The following is a 12,378-nucleotide window of genomic DNA, read 5'->3' on the forward strand; positions in this document are numbered from 1 at the left end:
GGGACACGGGTTCGTGCCCCGGTTCGGGAAGATCCCACGTGCTGCGGAGCGGTTAAGCCCGTGAGCCATGGCCGCTGAGCCTGCGTGTCCGGCGCCTGTGCTCCGCAACGGGAGAGGCCACAACAGTGAGAGGCCCGCATACCGCAAAAAAAAACAAAAAACATCACACATTATCTGAATTTCTGTGGGTCATGAATTTTGTTGGGTCTTTTGCTCAGGATCTCATAAGGCTATAGTTAGGGTGTCAGCCAGGCTGTTTTTCATCTGTAGGCTTATGAGGGAAGAAGCCCCTTCATATTTTTCACTAAATTCATTTCCTTGTGGCTGTATAACTAAGGGCCCTGGTTTCTTACTGGATCTGCTGGAGACTGCCCTCAGTTCCTGGAGGCCATCTGCTGTTTCTTGCCACATGGGCTTCCTCACCAAGGCCAGCAAGGAGAATCTCTAAACTCAGTGAGGGCTTTTATCTGATTATATCAGACTCACCCAAGATAATCTCCCTTTCGATAATTCGAAATTGATTTGGGCCTTAATTACATACATCTGTAGATTTCTTTCACCTTTGCCATAGTCATTGGCTAGATGCAAGTCATAGGTCCTGCCCACACTCGGGGAAGGTTTATACAGGGAGTCAGCGCTAGAAGGCAGTGAACATAGGATCTGTCTTCGAATTTTGCCTACCACAGTCATGTTTTTCTGTTACTTAAGGACCAGTCTTTCAGAGGCCTTATTTTAAATCTAAACTTAGCTGGGACATCTAGAGTAGCCTTCGCTCGAGGAAGATTGTTCAGCCTTCCTGCTACAGAGTGACCTTTCTCAGGCTCTTCCCTGAATACCCTTAGAGGATCACCGAGAACTCCAGTCTAGCTGCCTGGAGCTTAAATTTCTCTCCACTTTGTTTGAGGAGGTCTGAGAATTCAGTTTATGTGTCCTCCGTAATTTTTTGCCCAGCCTAATGGAATTTCACTCTGCATACACAGACTAGTACACAGTCAAGTTTGAAGGAATGCCTTTACAGATTTCTAAAGCCCTTTTTACGCTTCTTTTTCAATCTTTGCCCTAAACTTCTAGTCATTTTAGCTTTCCTGAATTTTGATCTTTTTTTTTTTGCGGTACGCGGGCCTCTCACTTTTGTGGCCTCTCCCGCTGCGGAGCACAGGCTCCGGACGCGCAGGCTCAGCAGCCATGGCTCACGGGCCTCACCGCTCCGCGGCATGTGGGATCTTCCCGGACAGGGGCACGAACCCGTGTCCTCTGCATCGGCAGGCGGACTCTCAACCACTGCGCCACCAGGGAAGCCCCTGAATTTTGATCTTTATCTGCTCAATTTAACATAGTTTCCCAGCTTTGTTTGGATTTTTCCTTCCCTGTATCCATGGAGATTGCATGCAGGTAGAAACGGGTGCCTGAAGGGCTCACCTCATTTATTTAACTTCTCTCAGGTATTACAGTTGTGTGCTACCTGTTGTCCAGTGTCCAGTATCTGAAAAACAGTTATTTCATATATTTTGCCTAATTTTATTACTATTTTTTTAATGGAGGGAGGCTGAGTTTTGTGTTTAACTCCATCATGATCAGAAGCCGAATGGATATATCTACTTTGATTGTAAAACATTATTATTAACCTTAATGTAATTTATGTTACCCTTTGGGAGCTTCACTGTTGCTGACATCTGTCCTTAATGGGCAAATTCAGATGCTGTGTGTCCAACTGATGGTTGGGAGACTAATAATTAAGGTAGTAGAGAAATTTCTGGTTTGGTTGCATTTTTGATAACCCTGTGATTTGTGTAATGTTCCAGATTTTGCATATCTAGATTAAGAGGTTATTTTATGTTACTAACATGCAATAATAATAATTTTCTGTGGCTCTAAGGTGCTTGCATGACTGGATTTTCATGTAAGTGATACCAGAACCAGAGGTTTATATATTTTTTTCTGTAGAATTGAGGTAACTATTGAAGTTTTTTGAGCAATGTGTCATCATGATTAGTGTTGTATTTTAAGATAGTTAGTCTTACATAAGTGTGCTGGTTGTATTGGAGTAGGGAGGGGGGGGAGGAGTTCCAGAGACTAGTTAAAAGGTTATTGCTGCAATTCAGGTAAAATACAGAGAGTTCCTATCGAAGGCTGATGGCCATGAGAATAGAGAAGAGGGTCCTCACATGAAGTAAATAAGAAAGCATGAACCATAAAAGTTACAGTGGAGTTTTGAGGCTCGATTATTTGGCCAGTAACAGAAAACAAAGAAGGGCGATTGCTTTTGAGATGTTCATTTTGAACACACTTGTTAAAGTTAAGGGTCTTGTGGGAGGTGTTAGTGGAGATATCCTGATCTTTGGAAAATGGGGATAGGAGTTAGAATATTCTCTTATTTAGAAGTTTGGGAAGGATTAATGTGTCTTGGTTTGACACATAGTAGTTATTCAAAAATTATGAAACTAGTTGAATAGGTAATGATACATATGATTTACCTTCTATATTTGCTGCATATGTAGTAATTATACTCTTTGATATAATTAAAAATGGAGATTAAAAAATTGACTTTCCAGTTACATGTGTTGCTTAAGAGTTAAGACTGCATTTTTTTCTTACCACTTTCTAGGAGGTGAAGATCGAGAACTTATTCAGAGAAGGAAAGAGAAATATAGACAAGAACTGTTGGAACAAATGGCTGAACAACAGAAGAACAAGAGACGGTAATGAAAGGTTTGCATTTTAAAAAGATGTTTTGAATTTAGATACGTTTGTTTAAAATGACATAGTGGTGACTATTACATGGTAAAATAAGGGGATATTTTTCCTAATACGATTCAGTATTTGTAAATCATTCTATTTCAGTCTCCACATTGTAAATCAGCCAGGGTAATAGAACAGATACCATGTGGGTGTTCATTTTCTTTATCATAGGTAACAAAGGAGACTATGTGTTCATCCTATAACAGGCCTTGTACATACTTTCATTAATTTCTTCAGTTTTAGGGTAGCATTTAATGCTATCTACATGCCCACTGTATTATCCCATATATAGTAGCAAATATAAAATAAAAGTATTTTGTCTTTTAACAATGAAATGGTAAGCACACGTATACATGCTGTATAAAAATAATCATGATAGATCCACAGATATTTATATTGTATACAAGTCTCAGAGTTTGTAATCTTTCATGTAGAAATACCTGTGAAATATTAATTCCAGTTTAAAATTAGGGATAGATATCTTGGTTCTAAGATAATTTGAGACCTGTCATCTTTTAGTTTTGTTTTTTTTTCTAAGAGGAAGCCAATATCTACTGTCTGATATTAGCCATCTTTAACATCATTTTCTTAAAAACTCTTACTGGAAAGTATTGTATTAATTTTTCATTTTTTTACCCTCCTTTTTGTGAACTGAAGATATACATGAACCTTATAAAAAGTTTCTTATTTGTTCCACTAAGTAAAGATTTTGTTTTACTTCTCTACTTTATTCTGTGTGAATTCCTTAGACTTTGAAGTATCCCAGGCACTGGTTTAGAGATATTTATTCCAGGGCAGTTTACATGTGAATATTAGTTTACTTTGCACCAAATCCGAAAATTTAGTTTTCAGAATTATTTAAGACTTTATTGTCAGTTAAAGAAATTACTTGTTTTTGGAGATGTTATTGCATGGACTTTGTGTGTAAGGTTGTTTCAGTAATGATAGTGTTTATTATAACTTTTTAATATATAAAACTTTAATTTTGTTTAGAGAAAAAGATTTGGATCTCAGGGTTGCAGCTTCTGGAGCACAAGACCCTGAGAAATCGGTAAGGGTTCCTGCCGTCTTTTAATGTTTAATCTTTCATTCAAATAAGCCTCAAATATAGTGGCAGGTGGAGATAGAACATATTGGGGAAAATGTATGAGTAGACCAGTTTGAACAGTAATAAACTAAATTCAGTTCTCATAAAACATTAAGTCCTAACTCTTACTTGTTTACTTCTCTAAGATAATTTTTCCTTTTTCATGTGTGCGTTTTTAAAGTTTCTTGTAAATTATTCCTTTCCACTTTATTTACATGCACTATTCCATGCACTGTTTTAGTTTAATTTACAATGGATGTTAATAATTTTTTTCATTGTATCATGACCATTTTCCTTATATTAGAGGAATTTCCAAAGGAACTGAAATCTTTAATTCTAGGCCTTAAGCATTTTAGTAGTTTTTACTTAATGTAAATCTAGAGGTAATAACCTTATTTTTACTTTAATTCTTCAATTTTCATAATTGGAATGAATTACACATATCATCGCAGTTGAGTAAGGAGAAGGTAATAATTTATTACTCTTTTCAAAGGATACTTTTTTTTTTTAGCTGAGTGTGTAGAATTTATTTGCTAAGGCAAGTTTTTGTTTCATCTTTAATGATTAAGAAACTTTAATTTCATTAAAAAGTTCATTCTTAAAAAGAATATAGCAACTTAAAATTACTCAGCTGTAGGCAACTTTTGTCTTTTTCTTATGCTAAGTATATATCCTGTGGATTATTTATTTTAAAAAGTTTAATACTGCACCAGCATCACTCCCAGTGTGCTTTTTGACTGCTCATAGAGTAAAACTTTTAGATTAATCTGAGAAATCATTCCTGAGAAATTAAATATGCTGGGGAAAAAAGGATGAATTCCAAAACTGAATATATTTTCCTCTGTCAATAAATACCTTTGAAATAGTTTTGACAATCAGAAATTTCCTTTTCAAATCTTGAACTTTTTAATGTAATATGGTGGCATGTTAAACTTTGCATTTATAGTTACCTTAGTGTTTGATGGACCTTCTTATCTATATTTAAATGAAACAACCTTTGGAGTGTCAAGTTGCTTTATGAGAATAAATAAATAAAACTATTAGATATAATATGTAGACCATTACTTTTGGGTTTACTTTTGATGTACACATCTTAGAAAAGGACACGTAAATGATGTTTTGGAGCGAGAGTAAGCAAACTGTAGCCTGTGGCCAAATCCACTTGCTGCCTATTTTTGTAAAGTTTTATTGCAGCACTCCCTCGTTCATTTGCTTACATATTGTTTTGGTCTACTTTAGTAGTTGTGAAGAGACCACATGGCCTGCAAAGCCTGATATATTTACTAGCCGGCTCTTTACAGAAAACCTGTGCTCACACTGATCTAGAGAATACTTTGATGTTAGAATACTTTGATGGCAATTGGTAGTGGAGCAGCATAGTCTTGTAGTATAATAGAGTTTTGGTTTTTTTTTTTTTTTGTGGTACGCGGACCTCTCACTGTTGTGGCCTCTCCCGTTGCGGAGCACAGGCTCTGGACGCACAGGCTCAGTAGTTGCGGCTCATGGGCCTAGCCGCTCCGCGGCATGAGGGATCTTCCTGGACCGGGGCACGAACCCGTGTCCCCTGCATCGGCAGGCAGAGTCTCAACCACTGTGCCACCAGGGAAGCCCCCAGTATAATAGAGTTTTATATTTAGAATTAATATCTGGCTCTAGTCTTTGCTTGATTTTTTATGAATGGTGAGACCTTAGGTGATTTATGTACTTGCATGGAGTCTCAATTACCTCTTTTATAAAATAAGAATTGGATCTTTAAAATCTCTTAGTTATAGCTGTAAAATTCTGTTATTCTATGTCTAACTTAAGTGCCTGCTGGCAGTCTGGGATAGAGGGTCTTTGGAGATCCCTTCCACCTTTAAATTTATGATTACATGCAACAAACAGATTTTTTTCTTTATTTTAGCCTGATAGACTAAAGCAGTTTAGTGTGACACCAAGATACTTCGAAGAGACGATACCACCTGAAAGACCCAGAGTAGCTTTCCAGACACCTCTCCCTCCTTTGTCTGCCCCATCTGTCCCACCCATCCCATCAGTTTACTCCATCCCATCTCAAAATGAAGATTTGCACAATGGACCCAGCAGCACCCTTGGTGAAATGGTGCCTCCCAGGTGCTTGTTTAAAATGTTTTGTGTTTGGGAATTAGGTAAGGTATCATTATATTGTATATTCAGAAGGATTTGCTGAAGCAGGTAATGTTATCCTTCAGAGATTTTTGTGCAGTTAAAGGCTTTTGTCAAATAATTTCTATTGAAATTTGTTTCCATTGTTGATCTTTTCTCAGTTATTATAAAAACAAGGAAAATCCTTATAACATTCTTTTGCTGTTTAAAGATGCTTCAGTATTTTTAAAATGCATGACTAAGTATATTTATTATTTAGTTTTAGGTCATATTTTGGAATATCTGTTTAACATATAAAACCTAGCCATTTTCAATTTTGTAATTTCCACTTGGCAAACATTGAATACTTTCTTCAGTTAATGTAGAAAAAGTTTCTAATGTGACTGTTTTATATATATTACTTTATTTTAGTTTCTGTTTCCTTCAACTCTTTCTCTGTGATTACTTACAGGCTATGCAACTCAAATACCTGAAATAAAGTGTTGAGATTATAAAACCTGTATTTAGGTATTAGGGTAAAGATTTGACTTCCATAGGTAAAAAGCATTGTGCTATTCTGGACTAAACATAAAGAAAATCCTGTTAACATTGGTATTTTCTGGTCTATACTTTCTTCTCTTAGTAGGATTTTCTCTTATTTTTGCTTACTATTAATGTATTAATTGTAGGATTGCATTTAATCAGATGTTTTTCCTTTTTAACATTGATATTGTAGGATCGCATTTAATCAGTTGCTTTTCCTTTTTAACATTATTTTCTGGGCTATACGTTCCTTTAGGACTTGGTATTATCTTTTATTTACTGCTAACGAATTGTAGGACCATGTTTACTGTATTTATCAGGTGTTTTGTTTGTTTCATCTAATGGCTTCCTGACTCAAAGGACTAGGCGGGATTGGAATTACAAAGGATGGTATGGTGATTTTAGCATTGATTTAGGGATTAAAATGGTTGGCTTCACTGCCTGGAATTTGGGCAGACCACACTTGTATTGAACTTCAGTTTTCTCATTTGTAAAAGGTAGAATAGTAACAGATATTTATATATGTGTGTGTGTGTGTGTGTGTATATATATATATATGTTTTTTAATTTACAGTTATAGGGTTGCTGTGAGGATTAAATTTTATATCAATCTCTATAAAAATTTAAGATTTAATGATATTGACAGTTCCCTTTTATAGTAATTTTTCAACTGCTTTGTTTATCTATGGAGTGAGGATAGTAAGGTTAGACACGTTGAATGATTAGTAAATATGAAAAATATTCATGACTGAAGAGAACTTTAATGCCTTCTCAGCTCTTCACAATTATTTTGAAGTATACAAGGGAGAACCTAATATGTACACTCAAAAGTGAAAACATTTTCTAGGATGCCTCCTTTTTCTTTCTGTTCATCTAAGGGAATTTGCCTTTTATATTTTAACTAATGGAAAATATTGCCTTGGTGGAAATACAGAGATACTTCCTAAACATTAATGAAGTGCTGATGTAGAGGTTTTTAGAAGTTTTAACTTTATGAAATGCTGAAAATGAACTCAGAAATTTACTGTTGATATTTAAATAGTTTCTTTTTCACATTATAGTTTAATTCCTTTGAAAGAGCAAAACATTTTTAGGGTTAAAAAACTGCATCTTTCTGCCAGTCAAATAGAACCATTTATAATCTCATTTTGTACCTCTTTGCCTTTTCTTGATGTTGTTTCTTTCTTCTCTGTGACTAACTCACTCTAGTAGTGTGGCTGAAGCATTGCCTTTCCTAGAAAGCCTTCCTTATACTTTCCTCCTCTTCCCTATGTGATTTAAATGTTCCTGCTCGATGTTCTTGTAGCATCCTGTGTCTACTTGTATTGTTTCATTTACTGTACTTTGCTGTAATGGCTGTTTATTTTTGTATTGTTCCTGAGGGACAGAGACCATGTTTGGTCAATACTGGCAGATAGTGACGAATTAGATGTTAATTGATTGAATAAGTGTTGTACCTTAAATTATGAAATTTTATGTTTTTTGCTTTTTGAGTTATAATTTTTGATAAGAGATTGAAGCAAGATTGTGGCTTTTCCTAAAGCAGCAATTAGATTTTCAGTAAGATTTTTGTAAGAAAATAACATCTTGATTTTTAAAAAATTTGCAGTGGAATATGAGAAGAATTTCCCAATTGTCTTTTGATACAGCATTGCACCTCTGCCTCCACCTCCTCTGCTACCACCTTTGGCTACCAACTATCGAACTCCTTACGATGATGCGTACTATTTTTATGGGGCCAGGAATACGTTGGATCCTAGTCTTGCTTACTGTGAGTTATCTGTGGGGTAAACATTATTTTCCAGTGGTTCAATCAGGAAAATTGGTTTTTGTGCAAGCAAAAATATATAAATGAGAAAAAGCACAGCTTTACTTAATTCCAATATTATATATATATTGATTTAATAAATACTGTATTTTAAAACTCAGTTATAATTCATAGTTATTTCCTTTTTATCTAGATTTAAGAAATATTTTATGTTTTCTGGCCTTATTCTCTGCTAACTCCTAACTCAGAAGGAAATTGGATTTTTTTCCTTAGGAAACATTTTCAGTATGTGACTTTTCCTTTAGAGATAAAGTGTTATTAAGTGGGTACTCTGAAACAAATATGTTGGTTTTCTTTTAAGATGGTTCAGGAATGATGGGAGTACAGCCTGCAGCTTATGTTACAGCTCCTGTCACCCACCAGCCAGCACAGCCTATTGTGTAAGTAGTTAAAATAATAATTTGTTTCAAGATTAATTTGTCTTCCATAGAACTTGTATTATTCAATGTGTTCTTTTATTCTTCAGAACAGATATAACTTATTTTAATTTCCAGTTATTACGTAACCAGTATGTTCAAAGTATTGCTTTTAAGTCAGTGTTTCATAGAAAGCACATTTAAAAAATTAAGAATAACCTCACTTTCTTTCATTAGCAAAGTCATGTATGTATAGTTATAGTTTTACATTTAAGTTCATGATCCATTTTGAATTATCTTTTGTATAAGGTGTTAGATTTTGATTGAAGGTCTTTTTTTTTTCTTCTGCTTTATGAGTGTCCAATGGCTCCCAGCACCATTTGTTGACACGATTATTTTTCCTGGGAATTGCTTTTGCACCTTTGTCAAAAATGGGCATATTCGTGTGGGTCTCTTTTTGGGATTCTCTATTCTATTCCATTGTTCTATGTGTCTATCCTTATGTTAGTATCACTTGATAATTGTAGCTCTGTGGAAGTTTGGAAATCGAGAAGTATGAGTTCTTCAAATTTGTTTTTCTTTTCCAAGATTGTTTTGGTTATACTAGGTCCTTTGTATTTCAATGTGAATTTTAGGATCAGCTGCTCAGTTTCTGCCAAAAGGCAGTTGAGATTTTGATGGAGATTATATAGAATCTGTAGATCGGTTTAATATTACCATCTTAAGTTTTTTTCAATTTTTTGTAATGGTAACATACACATAACATAAAATTTATCATTTTTAAGCATTTTTAGTGTATAGTTCAGTGATGTTAAGTACATTCATATTGTTGTGTAACCATCACCACCATCAATTTCCAGAACTCTTTTCATCTTGCAAAACTGAAACTCTGTACCTATTCACTATTCCCTCTCCCCTGTGCCCCTGGCACCCATATTCTACTCTTTGTTTCTATGATTTCGACTACTTTAGGTACCTCATAAAAGTGAAATCATACAATATTTATCTTTTGTGTCTGGCTTTTTAATTTTATTTATTTATTTTTTTTGTGGTACGCGGGCTTCTCACTGTTGTGGCCTCTCCCATTGCGGAGCACAGGCTCCGGACGCGCAGGCTCAGCGGCCATGGCTCATGGGCCTAGCCGCTCTGCGGCATGTGGGATCTTCCCGGACCGGGGCACGAACCCATGTCCCTTGCATTGGCAGGCGGACTCTCAACCACTGCGCGACCAGGGAAGCTCTGGCTTTTTTAACTTACCATAATGTTCTTGAGGTTCATCCATGTTGTGACCTAAGTCAAAATTTCCTTCCTTCCTTTTTTTTTTTTTTCACACACAGCTTGCAGGATCTTACTTCCCAGAATTTCCTTTATAAGGCTGAATAATATTTGATTGTATGTATATACCATATTTTCATTATCCATTCATCCACCTATGAATACTTGGGCTACTTCCACATTTTAGGTATTGTGAATGGGCAACTGTGAATGTGGGTATACAACTTATCTCTTTGAGACTCTGCTTTCAATTCTTTTAAGTATATACTCAGAAGTGGAATTGCTGGATCATATGGTAATTCTATTTTTAATTTTTTGAAGAACCACTGTACTGTTTTCCACAGCAGCTGTACCATTTTATATTCCCACCAACTGTGCACAAGGGTTCCAGCTTCTCCACATTCTCACCAACACTTATTAGTTTCTGGTTTTTTGCTAGTAGCCATCCTAAGGCGGGTTAGGTGGATCTCATTGTGGTCTTGTTTGCATTTCTCTATGATTACTGATGTTGAGCATCTTTTCATCTGCTTTTTGGCCATTTGTCTGTCTTTGGAGAATGTCTTTTCAAATCCTTCTCTCATTTTTGAATTGGTTACTTTATTTTTTTGTTGTTATGTTTTAAGAGTTCTCTATATACTCTGGATATTAATCCCTTATCAGATATATGATTTGCAAATATTTTCCGCCATTCTGTGTATTATCTTTTTACGCCATTGACACTATCTAGCAGTACTGTAGATGCACACACATTTTTAATTTTCATGAAGTCCAGTTTGTCTATTTTTTCTTTTGTTGCCTTGCCTGTGTTTAGTGTCATATCTAAGAAATCATTGCCAAATCCAACGTTGTGAAGCTTTTGCCCTGTGTTTTCTTCTAAGAGTTTTATAGTTATGAGGTTTTACATTGAGGATTGTGATTTTGAGTTACCTTTTGTGTACAGTGTTAAATAAGGGTGCAACTTCATCCTTTGCATGTGGATATCATTTTCCCAGCACCATTTGTTGAAAAGACTGTTCTTTCCCCATTGTATGGTCTTGGCACCCTTGTCAAAAATCATTTGACTTTATATGTGTGAATTTATTTCTGGGTTTTCTGTTCTGTGCAGTTGGTCTATGTGTCTGTCTATATGCCAGTGCCATGCTGTTTTGATTACTGTAGCTCTGTAGTAAGTTTTGAAATCAAGAAGTGGGAGTCCTCTAGCTTGTTCTTTTTCAAAATTGTTTTAGCTATTTGAGGTCTCTTGAGATTCCATATAAATTTGGGGAAGGGTTTTTCTATTTCTGCAAAAAAGGTCACTGGGATTTTTTTTTTTTTTTTTTGCGGTATGCGGGCCTCTCACTGTTGTGGCCTCTCCCACTGTGGAGCACAGGCTCCGGACGTGCAGGCTCAGCGGCCATGGCTCACGGGCCCAGCTGCTCTGCAGCATGTGGAATCCTCCTGGACCGGGGCACGAATCCGCATCCCCTTCATTGGCAGGCGGACTCTCAACCACTGCGCCACCAGGGAAGCCCGGTCACTGGGATTTTAATAGGGCTTGCATTGAATCTCTTGATCACTTTGGGTAGTTTTGACATTTTAACAGTATTAAGTTTTCCAATCCATGAACAGGGGATGTGTTTCCATTTGTTTATGTCTTTAATTTCTTTCAGCAATGTTTTGTAATTTTCACTGTACCAGTCATTCACCACTTTGGTTAAGTTAAATCCTGTGTAGTCTGGGTTTTTTTGACGCTATTGTAAATAGAACTGTTTTTGTAATTTCCTTTTCAGATTGTTTATTGTTTGTGTATAGACATTCAACTGATTTTTTTGTGTTGACTTTGTATTCTGGTACTTTGCTGAATTCATTTTACTAACAGTTTTGTGTGTGTGTGTGTGTGTGTGTGTGTAGTTGTTAGGGTTTTCTGCATATAATATCATATCATCTGCAAACAGATAATTTTACCTCTTCCTTTCCAATTCGACTGCTTTTTTTAAATATAAATTTATTTATTTATTTTTGGCTGTATTGGGTCTTCGTTGCTGCACGCAGGTTTTCTCTAGTTGCGGTGAGGGGGGTCTACTCTTCATTAAGGTGTGTGGGCTTCTCATTGCGGTTGCTTCTCTTGTCGTGGAGCACAGGCTCTAGGCACGCGGGCTTCAGTAGTTGTGGCTCTTGGGCTCTAGAGTGCAGCCTTAGTTGTGGTGCACGGGCTTAGCTGCTCCACGGCATGTGGGATCTTCCCGGACCAGGGCTTGAACCAGTGTTCCCTGCATTGGCAGGCGGATTCTTAATCACTGCGCCACTAGGGAAGCCCAATTTGGCTGATTTAAATTTTTTTTTCTTGCCTAATAGTTCCAGTACTATGTTAAATAGAAAGGGTGAAAGCAGGCACCTTTGCCTTGTTCCTGATCTTAGAGGAAAAGCTTTTAGTCTTTCACCATTGAGTCTGATGTTCACTTTGGATT

General features: G+C 36.3%; 1 protein-coding gene across 1 annotated transcript in view; it reads left to right on the forward strand.

Moving 5' to 3' along the window:
• The window catches only part of CSPP1 (centrosome and spindle pole associated protein 1), a 115,319-nt gene that overhangs the window by 39,438 nt on the left and 63,503 nt on the right, over positions 1-12,378 (forward strand). The window contains exons 9-13 of the mRNA XM_082858650.1: positions 2,606-2,699; positions 3,733-3,790; positions 5,730-5,938; positions 8,122-8,243; positions 8,602-8,680. Of these exons, the coding sequence (XP_082714776.1) occupies positions 2,606-2,699; positions 3,733-3,790; positions 5,730-5,938; positions 8,122-8,243; positions 8,602-8,680 (562 nt within the window). The remainder of the gene's footprint in view (positions 1-2,605; positions 2,700-3,732; positions 3,791-5,729; positions 5,939-8,121; positions 8,244-8,601; positions 8,681-12,378) is intronic.

This window comes from Leucopleurus acutus (assembly GCF_964270905.1).
Source record: "Leucopleurus acutus genome assembly, chromosome: 17".
NCBI classification, from domain to species: domain Eukaryota; kingdom Metazoa; phylum Chordata; class Mammalia; order Artiodactyla; family Delphinidae; genus Leucopleurus; species Leucopleurus acutus.